The 22730-nt window shown below is 45.8% G+C and overlaps 1 protein-coding gene across 2 annotated transcripts in view; it reads left to right on the plus strand.

The window, feature by feature from the left end:
* The first annotated feature begins 7253 nt into the window (after positions 1-7253).
* SMARCD3 (SWI/SNF related BAF chromatin remodeling complex subunit D3) overlaps positions 7254-22730 on the plus strand; it is a 71381-nt gene continuing 55904 nt past the window's right edge. The window contains exons 1-2 of one of the 2 annotated variants that reach the window (XM_082309236.1): positions 7254-7388; positions 19582-19799. In XM_082309236.1, coding sequence (XP_082165362.1) covers positions 7311-7388; positions 19582-19799 — 296 coding nt within the window. In that variant the 5' untranslated portion in view covers positions 7254-7310. Of the gene's footprint in view, positions 7389-16260; positions 16304-19581; positions 19800-22730 lie in introns of those variants that run through there. The other variant, XM_082309237.1, reaches the window with a different exon arrangement.

A 22730-nucleotide genomic window follows, 5' to 3' on the forward strand; every position in this document is an offset into this window, starting at 1 on the left:
GACTTGTAACAGGAATCAGCACCGTAAGCTGGAGGCTTACCTAATGGCAGTGATTAAGGAGAAACAGCCCAGTACATTAGTCCCCTTGCATGAGAACGTGGGGTTATCACTGTCATTGGGGAAGGCAGTTGTGCACCTAGCCAAGTTCGGTAGAGATTTCTGCTGGCGAGAGAAGTATTAACGCCACACCCCTCTGGAGACTATAGGTACGGTTCCGTTTGCCCGTGTTTTAGACAGGTTAACTGGGACTGACATGGAAAAGGCTGATGGAATGATGAGAAATGGGCACTCAGTTTTAAGAGACCAAATAACAGTTTCACTTGTTTTGTCTGACAAAAGGAGGAGTGAGTGTGGGTATGACTGCTATGTATAAATGCTTCGAAGCATAAACATTAGACACAAAGAACCATTAAGGGCAATGTTGGTAAAAGAATAAATGGGAATAGCCAGATATACTAAAAGAAGATACTCAGTCAATCAAAGAACTCAGTTTTTTAGCAGCTGTCCCATAGGAATTCCAAGGTTTAAAGTGCTATGCAATAAATTTATGCCTGAAAGGGTTACATGCAACATGGTTGCTATTGATTATACAACAGTGGACTTGCTGATCCAGCAGTTCCCCCATCTGTGTTCTGGCAATTAGTGATAGCGGGTGAATCCTTTATGATGCTCTTACCAAACACACCCCAAAGCCATGGTTCTCATTGCCAAGTATCACGAAGATATGTACACTTTTCGGACTAGGGGGCAGTAGATTTGTGGGTAGTTGTTGACAGGTCTTTTTCTCTGGTCCCCCGGGATTCCCCACCAAAAATTCCTCTATTTCCTTCACTTTTGAAAAAACAGAACTCCATACTCCCAACACAATCTCCTGTCTTCTCTCTTCTCCTTCCAGGACCAAAGTCTTCCCACTAACTTCTCATACTTTGTAGCTCTGCTTTGGCCTGTGGCTAGAGAATAAAAGGAGTATTGTAGACTGCTGCCTGTAGCACTCTGCTTCTTTGCTAGGAAGATGTGAGAAGCCATGCCCAGATGTCACTGCACAAGCTGTGGAAAGTGGCTTTGGTGAGGGTGGAAGAGTGGAGGCAGAGGCATAGTATGGCCAGACAGGTTACTATGAGGTCACACAGAATTGTGCAGAGTTGGGTAAAATGCAAGTATGGTTGGTATCATGAGAATACTAAAGACTTAGTATTTTGCATCCTATAGTAGTACATATCTTTTTTTCATCTTTTGGCATCCCTGCTGTTGCCTTTGATTGCTTTTAAAATAATTAGGAGGTAAGTTTGTAATGATCTCTCTACCTCTGCAGAATAACGTTTGGAACCTCTGGAGACAGAGCCAAATGATTTTCTTTGCCTTCATTTATTCTTTTTTGCCTTTATTTCAAGTCGTCTTTCTTTCTTTATGCATGCTACAAATTGCTTATGGTGTTTCCTCATTACAGATGGATTTTAAAAACAGTTAGTGGAAAGGCCTAACATAAAAAGGTAGGTCTATGAGACAGTGATGAAAGATGGTAGTTGAAGATATGTGAGTCAAGGAGAGCAAAAAGCCACAGTGTAAAAGCTGTATGATACTTGGGAAATCTCAAAGGATCACTGGCAGCCGTCTGTGTATGCAGATTCCTTCTTCTTACATTGTTGTAGCAATCAGATGTGTATTTTTTCCAAAATAAAAAAATGAAGGGACCCTTTTTTATCGGTTTAAACTTGTTTGCATCAGATCTGTGAAATCTGTCAGGGGAAACCACTCTGGATAGAAAAGCACCTTATCTTTGTCTTATGAAATTCCATACAGTTTCCGTAGGGAAATAAGGCAAAAGGAACCTCTGGGAATCAGCTAGTCCCTTGTTCTGCCCCGAGTCAGAACCTACGCTGCCTACCTAGATCACGCTGGACAGATGCTTGTCTAACCTGTTCTTGAAAGACGTTTGGTGATGGAGATTCCCATCCTTGCTGGACAAACTATCCCAGAACATCTCTACTTTACTGCTGTATTTTCCTTAATATCTAACATAAATCTTCCTGGGAGAAATTTTAATCCATTATTTCTTGTACTGCGTGTATGGGGAGCAGCTCTTGCCTGTATTTGCAGCAGCCTTTTGGATATCTGAAGACTGACATTTTCTCTTTTGGGGCTTTACAGTTCTTGTCACGCTTACTGTTCTCCCCTGAACCATCCTGATTTCTTCCACACATATTTTCTCTGATGCACAGAGCCCCAAACTGCAAAGGACAGTCTGGCTGAGACATCATCTATTCATACCACAACAGGATTACTTTGGAATGGCTCCTCAACAATACTGGCAAAATTTAATTTTGCAGCCTCGGGGAAATGTTGAGCTGGGACTGCTTGTGCCCTGGAGAGAACAAGGGATGGGGAAGAAGCAGAGACAAAATGTGCAGGAGAAGAAGTAGAATCTAGAGTGTCGTCGTCACTGCTTATGCTGCCACCAAGGGGATGAGAGAAATGGGGCAGCATTCAGTTACTGCTCTTCTGTTTTTTGGTTTTTTTTTTGTCTGCTTATTTTGTGTCAGTGTGGTACTGTTAACTCACATTCACTTTATGATCTATTACATCCCCAAATATTTTTTCTGGAAAAAAAAACCAAAACACCACCTTTTCAGCCAGTTGTTCTCTATCTTCTATTTATATAGTTGTTGATTTCTATCTTGATGTGGAACCTCGCACTATTTCTGATTATGGCCTGTTTTTTCAAACCACATCTCCAGCTTCTCAGGATTTTAATCATCTCTCCTAGCATACCTGTAACCCCTCCAAACCAAATTTAATAAGCATGTTCTGTAGTCCATTATCCATATTGTTAATGAGAATATTGACTAATTCTGAACTCAGGAACAAGTGGTCATTTCTTTATAATAGGCAGAGCCTTAATCTTGAGGTATTTTCATTTGTTTTTCAGTACATTTTCTATGCCATATTGCATCAATTCCAAAACTGTTGAGAATATTTTAAGTTTCAGTCAACAGAGCGCTGCTGACTTAAGTGAAAATTGGATGAGAGAAACCATGCCTCTTTAAGGCAACCAGCACCTTCATGTACTACTTTAATTACCTGCAGATCAAAAAATTGAAAGCAGCTGCAAACCTGACTATCTTAGTTTAAAAATCTTAAAGGCTTGAATAATAGCACCGAAGTGAAAACAAAATCCACAAACTTGTGGGAGAAAACGTGGCCTCTCAGAACCCCAAGAGGAAAGGAAAAAGAATGTCAGCCTTTCCTTGAAATAAAACAGGCTAGGAACATAGCATGAAGTGAGCTGGAAGTGAGCAGTGGAGGCGTGAAAGGAGGCCCCAGAGCGTGCTCAGCCTCCAAGAACTGGTGAAGGAGCACAGGCATTACAGAGTGAGTCCCATGCCGCTGGTACCTTCTAGACCAGACATGGCTGGGAGCTGCGAGGACACTTGTAGCAGTTGGGGAAGACTTGGGTTGAACCAGGCGCTTATTTTAAAGAACACAGATGCTTATTTTCTACACTTTGAAGAAAAAAACACGTAGGAAAAATAGAAAAAGAAACAGTTTTAAAATAAAATTATATGACTTTTCTCTTAATTTGGGAGAAGGCATTCTTGCGCTGCAACCTTTGCCCTTTTGTGCGAGGGCGTTGCGCACTCGTTGTCCTTGACAGCATTGTGGCGAGTGGAAGAATCACAGGGAACAGGTTTCATTCTGAACTAGGTGATGTTGGGCAAGTCACCTCCAGCCACTTGTACCTTATTTTCCATTTGCAAAACAAAAGAACTACTTCTACTGATTTCTAAAGTGCTTGGAGAACTACAATCATGCTAAGTAAGAGCCGAGTTTTATTATTACATGATTTTTTTTTTTTTTACTTATTCAGTCTATGTCTGCAGTGAGTCTGCTATTCCTTAATTTTCAAGTGGCTGACCTTGTAATTTGATGTTCTTTTGAGGAAATCTCTTTATATAATGCCTGTTAGGAACATCCAGATAGAATACAATACATATTGTATGGTATTCAACTGAAATTCAGTACCACTTCGTAAGATACCCTCCTGCTTCAGAATGTAATAAAGAGGCCAGCTGTTGATGGAGATGGGGGCAACTGTAGCTTATTGCTTTATCTACAACGGATTAGAAAAACAGAAAAGCCCAACACCTGCGACATAAGGCGCAGCTCCCCGGCGGCCCAGCGCTGACCGCGACGGAACCGGGCCGCAGGGCGCAGCGCTTCCTCCGCTGCCGCGCGGGGCCGCGGGGGCTGCGGCGGCGGCGGGGGGAAGCCCCGGGCGAGCTCTGCGGCCAGCGCGGGGCTCGGCGCCGCTCGCCGCGTCCTCCGGCTACCGCCGGGCAATCAATTTGCTATCACGGGAATGGCAAAACGTCTGCGAAGCGCCCAATTCTGCTTCGTCTTCCACCTCCAGCCCGGGAAGCCCAGCATCGGCGGCGCCTCGCCGGGAACGTCTCCCGGCCCGGCGCTGCCCGCGGCCCCGAGCCCCCGGCGGGGGCGCGGACGGGCGGAGCCGACCCCCGGCCCGAGCAGCGCCGCCGCCCGCCCCCACCGCGACACTGTCTCGCCCCCCCCCCCCCCCCTCCGCCCCGCAGCCCTCCCCGCACACCGGCCTCCGCCGGGCGGGGCCAGTCCCGGTCCTCAGGGCGCCGGCCCGGGCGGGCTCGGCGCGGAAGGGGTTAAGGCGGCTCCCGCCCGCGCGTCCGGCCGTCCCCGCCCGCGCGTCCCCCGCTAGGCCACGGCTGACCTTCACGGGAGCCGCGCCGGGCATGCGCGCCGCCGCGCTCGGGGCCCGCGGGGAGCTGCGGGCGGCCCGGCGCGGCCCGCTTCGCCGCGGTTCGGTTCGGTTCGGTTCGGCCGGGCCCGGGGCGTGCGGCACGGCCCCCGCCCGCCCGCTAGCGGCGCGCCCGGGGCCGCGGCTGGCGCACGCCCTGCCCGTGCCGGGCGCGCCGTTGCCATTCGGTGCCGATGGTGCTGGCGGAGGAGCGCGGGGGGACGCGAGGGGGGACCGCGCGCCGCGCCGCAGCCTGGAGCCGCGCCCCGCCGCCGCCGGCCCCTGCCCTCGCGGCGGCGCCGTGTGCGCGGGCAGGGCCCGAGCCGCGGGCCGCTCCGCGGGCCGGGCGGGGCCGGGGAGCGGGGCCGGGCGGTGCCGGCGGCTGGTGGCCGGGAGCCTCCTCCGGCGAGCCGCTGCGGGCCCGAGCGGGCCGCCAGCGTCTCGTTCGTGCCATTTTGTGCAGTGAGGGCGGCTGCACGGTTCCCCTTAAAGAATGGGAGTCGTGACACCTGCGCAGGCCTGGGTCAGTAACCCCGCTGCAGGGAAAGTGGGGGCTTCTCTGGCAACTGCAGGAGCCAACAGTCGGCGTGGTCGCTGAAGGAAACGCATGTCGTCTTGCCGGGAGCAGGGAAAGGGCTCACAAGATGGGAGCCGACATTCCTGTGTACTTCTGGGCTCTAAAAAAAAATTGCAGATGCAGGCCCAAGGCCACCTTGCCAGGCGTGCTGACACCTAGAATCATAGATTCATTTAGGTTGGAAAAGACCCTTAAGATCGAGTCCAACCGTTAACCTAACACTACCAAATCCACCAGACACGACGCAGTCTGGTTGCAGATTGCATGTGCGTTTAGTTCAGGTCAGCGAGAACCTCAGGAATAGTTTAGGCACTGAATAAGGCCACCCCGCTTTGCGTGGCATGTTCCTTCGGAGGGACTGAGGGGGAGGGGGAACGGATAACAATGCCCACCCTCCCGAAATTTCTGCGATTCCTATGGCTATTGCCGCACAGTAGCGCTTGGATTGGGGTCACCCTAAAAATCAATGGAGGTTGTTGCCTTCGTTCCCACGTGCAAAGGGCCGTATGATCTTTATAGCTTGCTCTTCACTGCTGGCTAATGCAGTATCTCTTCTGTGCTTGTTTTTATTACTGGTTGAGGGCAGAAATTTATTTGTTTCAGATCTGATTCTCTTCTGTGTGCAGTCTTGCCAGAAAATTCACAGCCCCTAGACAAGAATTTCAAGCAGAGGAATAGAATAAACCTCTCTCGTAACCTGGCAACATCTTGTCTATTGCTGTGTTAGGCAAACTGGGAAACGTCAGCTCCTTGCAAGCTGCAGACACACAAGGAGCTGTCAGTAAGCAGATCGGTGCCCCAGGCCACTGCTGCCTGCTCTGCCATTACGGAGGAGCCAGCACTGCTCCTCGCAGAATGGCCGCCGCGCTGCCAGCGCCTGGCGCTGCGCGAGCTGATGTCCGTCCGAGACCGCTGCAGCAGCAGGCGGGTGCGGAGGGGGTGGTCTGCTGCTTTCTGCCCCCTTCCCCTGGGTGGCAGGTGGGCTCCGTGCTCCCAGCGGTGTCCTGGGGTGACGCGCATTGCTGCGCAGGGCTTTGTGTGATAAGCAGCGAGCTGCTGATGTCTTGCGGCAGCTGCGGTGTTAATAATTTGTCTGCGTCTGTCAATCACCTGGGGTCTCTAATGGATCCGTCACAGTGGTACCAAAGCATCCTGAGGGCGGTCACCCCGCCAGAGAGGCTGTGGGCGGCTGGGAGCGTGGAAGCAAGTCAGGCGTTGTGCAGTCGCCATGCTGCCCCCCGCCCCCTTCCTCCCGCTGTTCTCACACTCTTTCTTTCCCCTCGCTCTCACACGCTGTCCCTCCCTGTTCCCAGCTTTCTGCCTCCTGCTGTTTCTCTCTCTTGTCCAAAGGGGTTAGTTCTCAGTCTCACATGCTGGAAATGCTGCCAGTGAATGTTTCTGTGTGCTGCCTGCCAGGTCCCTGGGGAAAAGGCCTGGAAATGCAGTGCAGGAGGAGCAGTGGGAGCAAGGGAAAACCATTGTTTCTCACTGCTCTCCTGCTGCATTTTCTAATGGGAAAACGCTCTCTGTGCGGTATTGAGTTTTATGTCACTGCTGAAGTTGCCCCCTCCCCCTTCCCCCTTGCCCCAGAATTTACCATCCCCTGGTGCAGAGGAGGAGAGGTTGCAGCACTGCTACGGAAAAGCTGAGACGTGTTTTCAATTTGCCTCCTGCTTATCTCTGCTGTTTGGACAGAGGGGTTTAAAAAGCTGGATTTTCTGTCCCTGCAGAGTAAACACACAGAACCCGGCAGCACAAACTATTTCTGGCTTATCAGTGGAGGAATGCAGCAGCTGAGGCTTAGCGCGAGTGGGCCGTCAGGAAGGCCCTGAAGGGGCCCCCTCCCCACTCCGCGCTATTAGAAGTGTGAGAGCCCAGCAGGACTCAGAGGGGAGAGTTGGAGAAAAAGGCAGAAAAGGGAAAGAAAGAGGAAGAGAGAGAGTGAGAGAGGCTGAGCAGACCCTGATGGCTACAGACGAAGTTACAGGAGGGGCTCGCAAAGCTACGAAAAGCAAACTTTTTGAGTTTCTGGTCCATGGGGTGGTGAGTCGGGAAAGTTAGTGAGCTGGCTGGCTCTAAATAGAGGGATGAGTGGAAACTGGAGGCTCTGTGCTGGGCTGGATCGGCTCCTGCAGTGTGCTCCTGGGGCGCTGGTAACTGCTTTGCCAGGAGAGCACCGGGGTCTGTAAAGCCCCCAGAATATGCACTGATTCATTGATAATGTAGGCTTGTGTCTGGGGGGATGTGTGCTGTGATTTTTGCTTTGATTCTCCATGAATGGTGAATAGCGTGCTTTTGAGCCTGATCATGGTGCAGAAACTGCACTGGATCTGACCCAAATGGGCTTGTAGGACACTTTGTTCTGTAATCAAACTTGTGTTTTGAAAAACAATTCTGATGAAAGCCTGATGAAGCCTTGTGGTACTGCCTCTGGTTCTTGTCTCCAGTCTTGGCTCTTGTGTATCCTCTGGCTACTTAACAGGTGACTTTCAGGGGCTTGAAGAGATTAGCTCTGCAGATCTGTAACAGTCTATGGGAACTTACCCACGAGAGAATTTCAGGGTGCCATGCTTAATTAAAGCAATCCTTCAGGTCTTTAAAAATTTTCCAGCTTTTGTTTAAGAATCAGGTCTTCGATCTCCATTTAAGGGGAAATGCTAACCCTGTTATGCTGCCATTGGAAACGATGTTCTTTAAATGACTCTCTAGTGATTGAGAGCAGTCACCATTTATAACATTTGGATTTCTTGTTTGATACACATTTAACAGCAATAAGACTGTTAAAGAGCCCCGAGGAATGCAGATATTGTTTGGACACTGATAGTCCCGAGTGTTTTCTCTCTTGAGGATTCTGGCACCTCCTGCGACACCTTTTTGAAGACATCACGTGGGGGCTCTTGTGCAAAGATCACAGAAATCTGTGGAGCTCCCGGCAGGCTCCGAAGTTGTCTCCATAATTTGGGCTTCCTCTAGATGCGTAGGATCTAGCGCGTGTCCTGCAGATCCTGGATATGGTGGGACTTGCAAGGCTAAGGACTTTTAGGTGTCATTCTGTGCTTGTGAGAACAGTGAAGAGGTGATGTGGTGCCAGCGTACAAGAGCAGCCTGTTGCGAGATGGGCGGATGTGCGGGGATGACTGCAGAGCAGGTGGGCCGGTCTGTGGCAGTGGTTTTGTTGTGGACATGTGGGTTCATTAAGGTAGTCCGGCTCAGCATGGTTATGGCTGGGCAGAACCATAGGCAAGTTGGGAGGGGTGGGCATACGGGATGCTTTTGCCTTTTCCAAGGTTTCTGTTGGCATTTCCACACCAGTGGTCTTCCTTTAGTATCAAGAAGAGTGGCAAAAAGAGTTATGTGAATTTGCTTCTTCTGCATCTAGATGAACTTCATGTGAAAGCAGCATGCTAGCCTCTTAAGCATGGGAATTTTTAATTTATACCAGAATGAACGTAGCAGAACTCATTTCCATTACTTATTTGGATGCTAGAAAAGTCTGTCTTTTCTGCCCTGGGAGTTTTGCCACTAGTGGCATCTTACTTGAATATCTGCGTTTGCCTGGAACATCTGCATTTGTTTGTCATCTTCCTGCTACTTGTTAGAGAGGCTTGGGCTTCTTGCCTGTTATGCTGTTGCCTGAACACCTCATGTATGACCATCTCCTTTCCTCCATGATGATCTCCTTTAGTTCTGCTTTTGCTTCCTTGTTTTTTTCTTTCCTTTAGTTTCTTCCTCATCTCAGGTTCATTTTGATCAGAACACAGGTTATGGTAGTCAGTCTTCCATTACTTAAAAAAGATAAAAAAGTTATAGCTTCATTTTATCTCTTCAGGTCCTGTATCCTACCAAATAAGAAAGTGTGCCATCACAGCCATTACCTTGAGGTTACATATTGCTGGCTATTGAGTTTTATTACCATCCATAGTGTGTCAGCATCTGAATTAACTCCTTGAAAAATCAAGTTACGTAGCAAACTTTACTGGAATTCCTTGGAGTCAGATTCTACTCTAATTTCAGTGAAAAGTCTCCTCTTCAAATTACTTATTTTTTATTTTATCTATGATAATATTGTTTGATTTGGTTATTGCATGCTTCTCCCCCCACCCCCCACCCCCAATGGGGAGAAGTAAATAGAGGTAGAATGTTGTAAGAAAATTTTTTGCTATGCGAACGTTTAAATGAACAGGATAATTTTGTAGTATTTCCTAAGGGCAGTTAGCTTTTGGATTCACTTGATCTTTCTGGAAGCATATGTTCCTTTGCTAAGGTCACTTCGCCCTTTGCTCTTGTGCACTTGATCTTGCCTTTGTTCTTTTCCATATTGCCAGTGTAGAAGATGTCTTCTTCCTTGTTTTTCCCAGTCAAAATAGGATACTTCCGAAAGGTGAAGTTTCTTGATGGTTAAAAATCTCAAGTGCGATACTTCATTCTTGTCCTGCTTGAGTTCTTGATAGTTTGTTACACCTCTGGTTAGCAGTTCTTCTTTTAAAGATGTTAGATTTCTTTCAGTTATTTATTTTTACAATTCTTTTACTCCTGTTTCATCAGGGTCTTGTACATTGTTTTCGTGGGAAGAGAGAATTTTTTTTTTTCTCCAAAGGCTTCATCCTTTACTTTGTCCTTTTTTTAAATTCCTCTCTGCTCCATTTCTAGCACTTTTATGGATAAATATGGCTTTAATGACCACATTTATGTTGATTTATCTCGTTATTGATGCATTTTCTACTGTCCAGTAGTATGTTTCAGGCTGTCTTTATGACATCTCCCTCTGGGTGTCCAGCTGTTGCCTTAAATTTTGTTGACCCAAACCAAGTTATTAATCTTCCTGCAGGCCATTGCTTTTCTCAGTTTCTTCTATCCTCTAGACCCTATCACAGGCCTCCCTGCTGGCTGGAGCCCTTCAATAGATGTTACCTTTGTCTTCCCCCCCCTTTTTTTTTTCTTTCTTTCTTTTTTTTCTTACTCAAACAGGTATCTTCCCATATAGCCTTGAGAAGGTCCATGGTGCAGGTCTTGCCAAAGCCCTTGTCCAGACATCTGTCCTCTTGTGACTTAGTTGCAGCAATGGTCTTCTCTTTGGTGCCTTGTGCTGTCGACCTTGCCTGTGTCATCTTCACACAAGAAGCTGCTGAGAGGTTCGTTTTCTCGTCCTGTTGTTCTGACCTTTTTAATATGCTTCTGTGTCCTTTTTCTATTCCCACTTTATCTTCCTTCCAAAACCAATCTTCTTGCCTTTTATACACAAGATACACCTATAAAGGTCTATGTCCTTTTCTTAACTATCGAGTCATATCTGTATTTACAATATACTTGCTGCCAGTTCAAATCACCTTCTTTTTCCCATAGTGATCTTGTTCTTTGTCCTCTGTGCTGTGCTTAGGAAGCTCTTCCTGTTAATATAAGTCCTTATCCATATTTATTTTCTGCTAATATGTGTTTTTTCATAGTTCCTGCTAATCTCTACAGTTTAATATTAGTTATACATCAAGACTGCTAATTTATACAAACCTATGTATATCGCTTATGTGACTCCTTTGCTTATCCTCAGTCTTCTTTTTGTCTGGTTACCTACCTCTCAAATCCAGTCATAGAATTTTATGGTAAGTACAGAAACTGTGTTATATGAAACCGCATTTAGTACAGTGAAAGAAGGGTCTCAAAGCATGCCATCATGTAAACAAACATTTAATATAGTGATAAATAGCACATTGCCAATGTTACAACAGACAAAAAGACAGGCCTGGTGCCCCAAAGATGTGTATGGAGTGTCTAATAGATTTATCAGTGATCTGGAAAAGGGGATGAGCGATGAATTTCATAAACAAATTTTGCGTCTCCTCATACATTGCTGGGTTTTAAATGAACTGTAACCATTCAGGAGGAGGGCTTGCACGTCACTGTGAGCTGCCTCGTGTGTAGCAGCAGCCACTGCTACTAAGAAAGCAAGTAAACTGTTAGCCTGGTCAAGAAATGGGGCAGAGAATTATACAGAACCAATTGTAAATCCGTGTCTGATACTTACAAGAATATTTTTCTGATTTTGGTCATCTGCATGACTAACAAACAAAAAGAGTGACCGAGAGGGCAGTAGTAGTGGGAGGCCTGTGAAGACTTCATCAATAAGAGGAAAAAATGGGATTTTTTTGTTTATTTATAATATCTAAGGATGGAGACTGATTAGGGAAGTTGTAAAATCTCTGTCACTGGAGGCTCTTAGATGTTTACTTCTTTAATCAGTGCCTATCAAAGATGATGGAGATACTGGTGATACCTCTTTGAGATGAGGAAGGACTGGATGACCTCAAGGACTCATATTTCAGTATATTATAAAAATTATATTTGTTTTATTAGAATGGGAAGAACTAAAGATATTCTCCCCAAATGGAATGGCGATCTGTTCTAAGTGGATAAAAGTGATTGTTTCTTCCAGCCAGTCATCAGTTTGTAGAGGTCACTACTAGGAGCAGCGAGGTGAGGAGAATATTAGGTTTGAAAAAAGTAGAACTTTGCTAATGAAAAATATCCCACTAATTTTTATATTATCATGGACATAAATACTATTTTGTCAGAGCATAAATCAGCTAACACTAGAAAGGCTAGAAAAGAGCCTCATGAACTGTTGGTTTTGGACAGTTTGTTCTACTTCCCTAACACAGGGCTGTCTGCATGGTTCTCCATGCTGGAACATTGTCAGGGGTCCTGGAACGGAGTCACTGGTTTGCCGCATATGTATTCCCTGGTGTGTTAAACAAGGAGATGTTTGGGGTGAGTGTAGGGCAGCCTGGAGAAATCAAGGGACCAGTGAAGAAATCTGATTGGAAAGGTACTTGCAGAAGACTGGTAGAGTGAAAACATTGTACAGTGTTCAATCGTGTAAGTAAGCTGCCAGCACAAACTGAAGGTGTCTCCTTTCCTAGCCCTGGACTAATTGCAGGCTAACAAATAAAGAAAAGTTCACATGTAATTAAGAAAAGAAAATCTTATTAATTCTAGCTAGGGCTTTAATAGAGGTCAATGTGATTTTAGGCAATATGGGCTTGTTAAACAAATTTGAACTGCTCATTGAGAAAACTCGGATTTGCTGATGAATGTCGGTGCACAGAGGTAATTGATCTGTGAGATGTTTGAATTGCTCTTCTGTTTTTTAAAAAAGAACTACTGTGGGAATATGAACCAACTGCCTGACCAACCTAGTGGCCTTCTGTGATGGAGTAACTACATCAGCGGGCGAGGGAAGAGCTACGGATGTCATCTGTCTGGACTTCTGTAAGGCCTTTGACACGGTCCCCCACAATATCCTCCTCTCTAAATTGGAAAGAGATGGATTTGATGGGTGGACTGTTCAGTGGATAAGGAATTGTCTGGATTGTCGCATCCAGAGGGTAGTGGTCAACGGCTCAATGTCCAGATGGGGAACAGTGACGAGTGGTGTCCCTCAGGGGTCCATACTGAGGCCAGTGCTGTTCAATATCTTCATCAATGACATAGACAGCGGGATCGAGTGCACCCTCAGCAAGTTTGCAGATGACACCAAGCTGAGTGGTGCAGTCGACGCGCCTGAGGGATGGGATGCCATCCAGAGGCACCTGGACAGGCTGGAGAAGTGGGCCTGTGTGAACCTCATGAGGTTCAACAAGGACAAGTGCAGTGTCCTGCACTTGGGTTGGGGCAATCCCCGGTATCAGTACAGGCTGGGGGATGGAGGGATGGAGAGCAGCCCTGCCGAGAAGGACTTGGGGGTGCTGGGGGATGAAAAGCTGGCCACGGGCCGGCAATGTGCGCTCGCAGCCCAGCAAGCCAAGCGTCTCCTGGGCTGCATCCCCCGCAGTGTGGGCAGCAGGGCGAGGGAGGGGATTCTGCCCCTCTGCCCCGCTCTGGGGAGACCCCCTGGAGCCCCGCGTCCAGCTCCAGGGTCCTCAGCACGGGAAGGACATGGACCTGTTGGAGCGGGGCCAGAGGAGGCCACCGAAATGCTCCGAGGGTGGCACAGCTCTGCTGTGAGGACAGGCTGAGAGCTGGGGGTGCTCAGCCTGGGGAGGAGGAGGCTGCGGGGAGACCTTATTGAGGTCTTTCAGTACTTAAAGGGGGCTTATAAGAAAGATGGGGACAGCTTGTTTAGCAGGGCCAGTAGCATTAGGACAAGTGGTAATGGTTTTAAACTAAAAGAGGGTAGATTCAGACTAGATATAAGGAAGAAATTTTTTACACTGAGGGTGGTGAGACACTGGCCCAGGTTGCCCAGAGAGGTGGTGGATGCCCCATCCCTGGAAACATTCAAGGCCAGGCTGGATGGGGCTCTGAGCAACCTGATCTGGGTGAAGATGTCCCTGCCAATTGCAGGGGGGATGGACTGGGTGACCTTTAAAGGTCCCTTCCATCCCAAAGCATTCTATGATTCTATGAACCAGTCACACTGGGTCATTTAGCCCAGTGTCCCCAGTTGCAGGAGCAGCAGAAGACTGCATGGAAGTATAGGAACAAAGCAAAAACCTAGTGACGCTTCATCCAAATACTGTGCGCTTTGTGGCTCTGGAGCTTTCTGACCCAAAGCTGCTCTCTGTGTGTAGTACCTCTATGGATTTTATTTATGTAGGTTAGTCCACTGATGTCTTCCTGAACCCATATAAACTTCTAGCATTCACAGTATTCCGTGTCAGGAATTTTTGCAGCTTATCATAGGTAAAGAAGTACCTGATCCTGCCAACTGCTAGCTGTTATCCAATACTCGTAAGGGAAGAGACAGTGAGCTCTTGATCAGCCTCGTCTCTCTGCATGCTAGTCATGATGTTGCGGAGCTCTGTTGTTACCTCTCCCCTCCCAAAGCCATCCTTTTTGCAGAGTCAAGAGGCGCATTCTGGTAGTTCTTCACACAAAATCCATTCCGTACATCATATCACAGTAGTGGATATGATCAGATCTACTAAAACAAGCAAGCTGATGGAACTCCAAGATGGTGCACAGGGTTTGTTAGTTTCAGTTCCCAAGGCTTCCTTTTTTTTCTTGGTTGCATCCAAGTGCTTCGTTCGAAGTTTGGTGTCTGATTATTCTGAGCTGTGAATGGACATGCGTGAAATAGAAAGGTGGTCACTGAACTTTGTCTCAAGTTACAATTCACAGTTCTGCAAATGTGATGTTTTCTAAGTTAAAGATTTTTGGATTGTCCTGAACATTATTTAAAAAGGGGTGGAAGCTGGAACACTTGGAGCCTGATTCTAGGATGTGAGAGCTTTTGGGGAATGGAGGAAGGTGAATTATGGCAGACAAGCAAGAAGAATTGGAATACTGATGTTTCTGCTTACTAAATCTCTAAAAGATTCATAGACATTAAAAAAAGGATCTCAAATAAGTAACATCTGTAGTTATAGGAGAGGAGAGAAGCCATCTACCACTTTTTTCCTTGTACTTCTAAGAGTCCATTTTGAAACAGCACATTCAGTTCGGAAACCATTTGTGCAGTCAGAAACCTGTTGCCATCAGACCATATCAGTCTAGTCTAAATTTCTTAACTGTTCCAGATACTTGTAGTGACCCATTCTTACCTCCAGACAGCATCTGGCATCTCCTCTTGCTTGTGTTTATGCCTTATAGAAATCAGTAGTTGCTGTAATGCCTTGACATGATATGTTGTCTAGCCAAGGTAGCTTCTATTTTTAGTTAAAAAAATATGCTGTTTCTGTAGTTGGTAATTGGTGGTGTACTTCTCAAAATCTGTCAGTTTCTCTGCTGACAAGAAGCCCGTGGCTGTGCGCTGCGTGACCTCGGAGTCCTCCTGATGGTGCCGAGATGGAGAGAGGCTATGGCTTTCAGAACGGGAGATTGCTGTAGGTGCAGCTCACTGCTATAGTGCATTGCAGTGACTCCCTGCTCTCTGTTCAGTCTCTTCCTAAGGCTCTTGTAGGTGGTTTTGCTTTTCTTTTCTTGACACTTTCTTTTCCTTTTAGCTATCAGTTCTACAGGTTATTTTCCTCTACCTGGTATGTCCAGACAGGAACCCTCCTTTTTTCCGCTTCAGCATTTTGGCTACTATGGTGTTGATGTCCCTTGCGAAAAGACTCTGCAGTAGAAATACATCGAAAAGCCCCACTCCAGTGTTGTCTCATTTCAGCCATCAGACAGGAGAAGCTCACTTGAAGAATGACAAAGAGGAAGAAGAGAGAGGCAGTCCTCTGATGTGACAGGAGGTTCAAGCAGGGAAGAAAGTAGAAAAGGCAAATGTGTGGCTTGGGAAGCTGGGTAGTGATAGAGACTTGGGAGCAGTTGTTGGGGAGGTGGTGTGCTTGCTGCACCGACAGTGTGCTCAGTTTTGGAAGGGTATAGCCAGGGCAGTGATGGACTGCGGCAAAGGGCAGAATTCTTAGGGACCAGTACACATGCATGAAATATTGGTTGTGTGCCTTTCTCTGTGTCCTGTACTGGTTGGCCTTGCCTAGCTGCTCTGCCAGCAGCTCTACTCTACTCTTTGCCTCATCTTCTCAGAGCTGTGAGAGTGGTCCCTTCAGCTGGGCACATACCGTGGTCCTCCTCATTTCCTATGGCCGACAGTGGTTTTGCCTTCTGTCCAGTAAAGTGTTTGAAGTAGTGCAGAGTAATACAGGTATATGGAATCAATGGAGGAAAAAAGGGGATAGGTCTGTGCCTAAGATCAGGGTTGGGTCAGGTAGGGGGGTCTAGGGTAGATGATTTCCCAGGAAGGAGGTGGTGTCAGTGCTGTTTTGCACTGCAGCCTTCATCATGGATGATACTTGTTCAGGACAGATTCCATCCCTCTGAGGAAGAAGGGAGAGACAGATCCTAACCCATAGACAGGTGCACCTCCAAGATCTCTTTCAAAAGGTGTCATTTAATACTCTTTAGTATCAAGACTTTTTTTTTTATGTCAGTATTGTGAAAAATTCAGTGTATTGTCTGTCACTGTCTTCCCTTGCACATGCGTTTGAGAACAAAATAAGCTTCTGGATAAGGTAAGGTACTGCTTGTGTGTTCTCCTTCTATAAAAGTTTAGATAGAGAAAGCATTTCTATATCTTGGGAGTCTGGTGGGCTTGCGGCAGGGAGATGGCAGTTGTGTAGTGAGTAATATTTTATCTACAGGTGATGTTGGAGATAGGAACATGAGAAGGGAGGGGAAGGAATGAGGCGGGACAAGGGGGAGATTGAATAGGCTTTTGCTAGAGCCGTCTCCTTTTTCTCAGTTTTGTCCTTTCACTGTTTCTCTATTTTGATGCTTAACAAAGGGAACTGAAGGAAGTTCAAAGATGTCAGAGTTAGATCGAGACTAGATTTGGCTTGCTGACCTTGTCCTCCAGGCCTTAGGGTGTCCTTTATAGAAGCAGAGAAGCGGGCCTGCAGTCTGATCCCTGTGGCCAGACGGGCTCCGGGAGGGATGAACATGAGATGGCTGTGCCCAGGTTCTTGTCTCTCCTGAATGGCTGTCAGATGTCCCTGGCTGATTGACAGGCAACAGCAGGCCCAGCGGTCTGCTCTTTGCTGGAGGAAGGCCACGATGTGTAGATTGACAGACAACAGGGAGATCGTAAATACAAGGTCAAGTGAGACGTATTTTCTGGGCCGTTTGTTTCTGCTGACTCTGCCTGGGTCAGAGGGTGGGGGTGAGTACGTGGGAACGGAGAGAGCTGTTCTCTTCCAGCAGTTTTCATAGCTTCGTGTTTATGGGAGAAGATGTTTCCAGCTCTGCACAAAGCCTCAGTTTTGCCTGTTGCTGCCTCCTGCTGCTTCTCTTCTCGGTGGCCATACCCACAATTTGTTTCCTACGTGAATACTTGCTGAATTCACCTGCTTGGCTTCCTGTGCTGGTCTCTGTCCTGCCTCAGCCTTCCTTCTCTGTCTGTCCCAATTACGGCCATTGGTTCTTTGCTGGTCATTCATTCCCCTTCTTTCTTTCTCCAGTTTCCTTCATGCATACAAGTGCAAGGAATATCTAAGACTTGTGATGATCAGGGAGGGCACTGAGCTGGGGCTTTGGGGACTCCAGTGCATTTGGGTGGTTAGTTTGGAGATGCAGGTCCAAATTATATTTAGAATTACATATTATTATAATATATATTATATATTTAGAAATTATAAAAGGATGAGATAAAGATGAAATAAACTATTTTTTAAATTTTTATTTTATTTATTAACAGTACAAACCCCATTTTTTTCCCACCCCCCAGTGGACTGTCTTGCATACCCTCTGGGGTGCGCACACCTGACTTTGGAGACCACTAGTATACCTCTCCCAAGTACTTTCTCAGTCTTTAACTGTTGATAACTCGGAGAAGTTTCTGAGCCCAGTATGTTTTCCTTGTCGTTAGCACCCCTTTGGAATGGGGCTCCACAGGCTGACTACCCACTGTGTGGCAAACTACCCCCTTCTGGTTGTCCGTGTGCTGACTCCTCCTAGCCTCCTCTGGTGGCTGTAGTTTATTATTCTGGAAGGGGCAGTGAACAGTCAATCCCCAACTGCCCTCTCCAGGCCACTCGTGATTTTGCAGAGCTCTAGCAAATTCCCCCTTAGATTACCTTGGATCACCTCTTTCCAGACAGAAAATCATAGTATGTTTACTTTTACTTATGTGGCTGCAGTTCCATATCTTAATCATTTCCATGCCATTCTTTGTACTTTTTTCAGATCTACTCTACCACTACTGAACTGCAGGAACCAGAGCTGCACACAGCTTTCAACATGTGGGCAAACCGTGGACAGTGGCACAGTGATGTTCTCTGTTCCCTTCCTTGTCATTTCTTTTGTTTAAGGGCTTTTTTTGACCTCTAGTAAGCAGTGAACTGAATTTTTTTTCCCTGGAAGTGTCTGTTTACAGACTCCAAGATCTTGCTTCTGTTGGGCAACAGTCAGCTCAGAGCCCGTTGTTTTGTATGTGATGAGTGGATTGTTTCTTCCTGTGTAATTCACTTCAATATGTACTGAAAGTCATTTTCATCTTCCTTTTAAGTGTTCATTGTCTCATAAAGTCCTTCTGCAGTTCTTTGAAGCTGGCCTTCATCCTTGCCAGCTTGAATAACTTATCATTACCAACAAACTTTTTCACTTCCTTGCTTTTTCTCTTTCTCTTTTTTCTTTTTTTTTTTTTTTTCAGGTTGCTTATGAATATGCTGAAAAGCATGAATCCTAGGAAAACTCTGCATGTGCCTTCCTTTTATTTTCAGAACCAATTACTTCCACCTCATTTCTATCCTTTAACCAATTATTTATCCATAATGGATGCCATTGCTTCTTGGTTTCCTTAAAAGACTTTGCAGAGGGACTTGACTTTGAAAAGACTTTCATGTATGATTATTCTTATTCACATACTGGTTCAAATGCCTATAGAGTGTGTTTGTATTTGTCTGTATTTTCACATATACGTAGACATACAATAAACATCTTGATAATTCTTAGAATGAAACTAAGCTCTTCTCTCTGTTTTAAATTGCATTTTACAGGTGGTAATTATTTTACTGATGTTTTTCCTTGATGACTATAAACTTTTAGGAATTAGAATTGAGTTTACTGTGTGTCTTGTACAGCATTAAGCTTGTAATTTGACCCAAAGTGTCTCTCCAGAGCACGCTGAAGTCAACATAAATGTTAGGCCTTTAGAATGCCTACAGGGGCTGCTGACAAACTACCACATTCCTTTTTTTATTTTATTTTAGAGGCTTGATCAGAGACATGACCTTTTCTTAAAGGATTCTTGTTGCTTTATGAACTTACACTGCTCTCTGGTGTAGGTGAAGGAGAGGACTCTTAATGGAAAATGTTTTATCATAGTGTTTTCGTGGTTCACCTTTGCTTGTTACAGTCTCCCTGCTGATCAAAGCAGCCTGCTAGTCAGTGCAAAATCGGAAGCACTGGAGATGTGAGCTTGCTAGTAGCTTTGATTAGCATGTGAGCTGCACCAATTTGGACTGCGTGTAGCTGCCATGGAGCTTTTTCTTCAGTCTGAAGGTAGAGCTTTCTGCTGTAAGCTAGCCTGGATATGTTACGGACCATTGAGTGTTTTCCCAAGCCTAGTATTTTTCATCCCTGTTTCCTGTCTACTTTATCACTGAATTCCTCTTTACGCTGTCTAGGAAATACCAGTCCAGAGCTCATGTGCTCTGTGTTGCTGCTTAGTGCTTATCAGGATGGTCAAAATGGGTAACTTGCTGCAGCTGGTGTCTGATTATGTACAAATGTCTTTGCAGCTGAAGAAACAGGGACCAAACTGGCTCTTCTTTCTGTTTTGCTTCTTCTCTAGCGACCTGGGATGCCATCAGGAGCTCGAATGCCCCATCAGGGGGCTCCCATGGGTCCCCCAGGCTCCCCATACGTTGGAAGCCCCTCAGTGCGACCTGGGATGCCCCAGACCGTGATGGAAACAACAAGAAAGCGCACTGCACCACAGCAGGTCCAGCAACAGCAGGTGCAGCAGCAAGTGCAACAGCAGCAGCAAGCCACTCAGAACCGAACTAGGAGGTGAGTGTTCCGGAAAGAAAACATGGGAGGACAATTTGAGGAAGAAAAAAACGGTATCTTTTTAGCAATAGGTAAGACCTTTAAGATTGAATGAGGCAGAATGGAAGATTTATATATTGTCAGTTTCTTGAAGCAGGAAAAACATTGGTAAATTTTACTCTTTACTTTGTTTGTGAATGGTCTTGAACAAACTGACTTTTACTGATGTCTGGTTTTGCAGTTACAATGCTTTTACCTCAGTGGGTTATCAGGCTGCAAATCTGGCCATTATATTTAGCCTTTAAAGTTAATGAACAGTTCTCTTCTAATATAGTACAATTATTATATTATGTTATCTGTTCTGTATAGTTTCTCTGATTTCTGACTGGCTAACAAAATGGTTTGTAAACGAGACAAGTGGAAAAAAATTTTGGTTGGTCATGTGAATACTTGTACTATGGTCACTCAGGAGAGTGGTCATAAAACTTGCAGTTCTCACAGGCATTCCTACATATAAAGTAAAGAGATATGCATGGGATATAATTTCATAGAATTAGAGGGATTTTTTTTAAAGGAACTTTCTTTTTAAAATATACCCACCCACTTTGTACAGTGCTGAATGCATTCTCTCTTAAATAACAGTTCGCTAATTTCTTTTTGTGACTTATTAGACCACAGCAGTCTTGAGTTCCAAGTGTGAGCCAGTTTCTGATAAATACATAGGATGCAGTCATCTAGGTGGTCTGCTTTTTGCAAAATCTTTATAGGTGTATATATAGATTCAGCCAGTGTTCTGGTGGTGTCATCGTATCTAGTTGAGGTAAAACATGACTCTAAGCTCAGTGCTTCAGGAGCCCTGCTCTGTCCAGGTTATATGCCTTGGATCAGCAAGCCAGACTTGGGAATGCTTATATCTGGGATGCATCTGGAAAGGACACCAATCCTGAGAGTATTAATACATTACGATTGAATAAGATTGGATACAGAAGGAATGTGTGTGAGTGCAGCACGTGAGCACAAGAGATGCATGTGCATCGTGGAGGCCTTGCCCAGCACTAGCCAAAATGCACATTCTACAGCACCTCCCAGGAGGTGCGCCAGGAAACTGCACAAAACGATGCCTAGCCCTCCAATATACAGGGTAGATATAACCTGAAAAATTGCCGCTGCTGGATAATTAAGGTAAACTTTAGTCACTAACTAGTTTCCAGGGATCATTAAAGAAGAATGTTTTCTAAAAGTTGATGGTCCAACTCACAGAAGGAAGCAGTTCCCCCTCCGCAGGTCTTAACTTCAGTGCTTCTAGTTGGGCACACAGCAGTAATCTCTACTGTAGTGAGTCCAGCTCACACCAGTGCTTCCTAGGTAGTCAGGAAAGTTTCTCTGTTTCTTCTGCCATGCCTTCCCTTCAGATAATGTGTTGAATGTTTTCCCCTCTTTCATTTCCACCTCCCTGTCATTTCCCATTGAAATTTTTCTGTTTTTTTCGGGCAAACTTTTCTGGCACCTTGGGTCCAAGTCTGGGAGTAGTTGAGTCCTACGTTTTACGGCACAAACAGGCCAAGAAGGTGTAGTCGTCCTTTCTTGGCAGGTTTGGTGGAGACAAAAATCTCGTTTCTGTAATAGGCTCTTGGAGAACTGCTTGAGATCCAAGTTATTGGGGGGTTTTGGTTGGTTTGTTACTGGCTTTTTAATTGCAAGCCTTTGGGGTTGTTGCAGGTGCATGCATATCCCATTTCCCTTTGAGAGGATGGAGTTTGCTCAGGCATTACTTCCAGATTCTGTGAAGTGTTTCAGTGCAGATTTGATTTTGTGAGCTGTGGAAGGTGTTGGAGGTTCACACCATGTAACATTCCAGTCCCATTATTCCTACGCTTTTAAAAAGGGACGTTGTTCACCTACGAAGTTGGGTGTGACTGTGTGGATGAATTTTCTGCTCCCGAGGAAGGATGTAGTTTGCACCTGCAGGCACAAAGAGTTCCCCAGGCTTGGCTTATATGGAGATGGGGAAGAATCTAAGAATCTGGTATTTCAGGCCAGGCTTATTATTAGCAAACATAGGAAGGGAGTATGCCACATCGATGTGTGTGGAAACAGCTTTTACGTGGACATGGCTGATGACAGACTTCCTGCATGAAAACAGTAAGGAGGGACATCCTTGTGACATGGCAGAGTGGCAGCAGGCGGTTCACTTTTCCCATTTGTCTGTCACAGATGGAGTGATTCATCTCCTGCTTAAGATAAAGGCCTCACAAATTATAGAGGTGAAGAATAAGGCCTGAATTCCCTCTTGGCCCTGTTAGAGAAAGCTAGGTGACAGGTTTGGTGGGCACAAACGGTTCTTAGAAGCTGAGGAATTCAAAAGACAATGTATTTGGCAATCTTCCTGACAGTACCATTTCTTAGGCACATATACATTTGTGTGTATGTACACAAACAGAAGTATGCTTTTAAAAGCATAGATATATAAATGTGCTTATGTACGGGTATGGACACATTGTGTATATACACTGCAGGCACACATACATCTTCCCACATGTGCATTCATAAAGGTGAACAAATACAGAAACGTAAGCCCACTTACCTTTGTATATCACTCATGCAAATAAGTTACAATAAAACAAGCGTATATACATAGGGAAGAGTGTGTATATATGTGTGTTTTCATACATCATATGAAATACACATATATATGTGTGTTTTCATTACTCAGTTTTGGGAATGAATGAAGAATGCATGTCATCTGTTTGAACAACTTCACATTCTGTTTACAGGCACTCAACCACTTACATGTGCATATGCATAGGTATATCTATGTACACTTCCACACGTGTGCACTGTCCTCCTACATGCTTTTTCTGTATCTATAGACAGCATGTGCACATGCACTTGCATACATTGCCGCCCTGCACCATAGAAGATGCTGTGATCAAAGAACTTGCACACTTCTTT

Source organism: Platalea leucorodia (genome assembly GCF_965183815.1).
Source record: "Platalea leucorodia genome assembly, chromosome: 1".
In the NCBI taxonomy this organism is placed as follows: Eukaryota; Metazoa; Chordata; class Aves; order Pelecaniformes; family Threskiornithidae; genus Platalea; species Platalea leucorodia.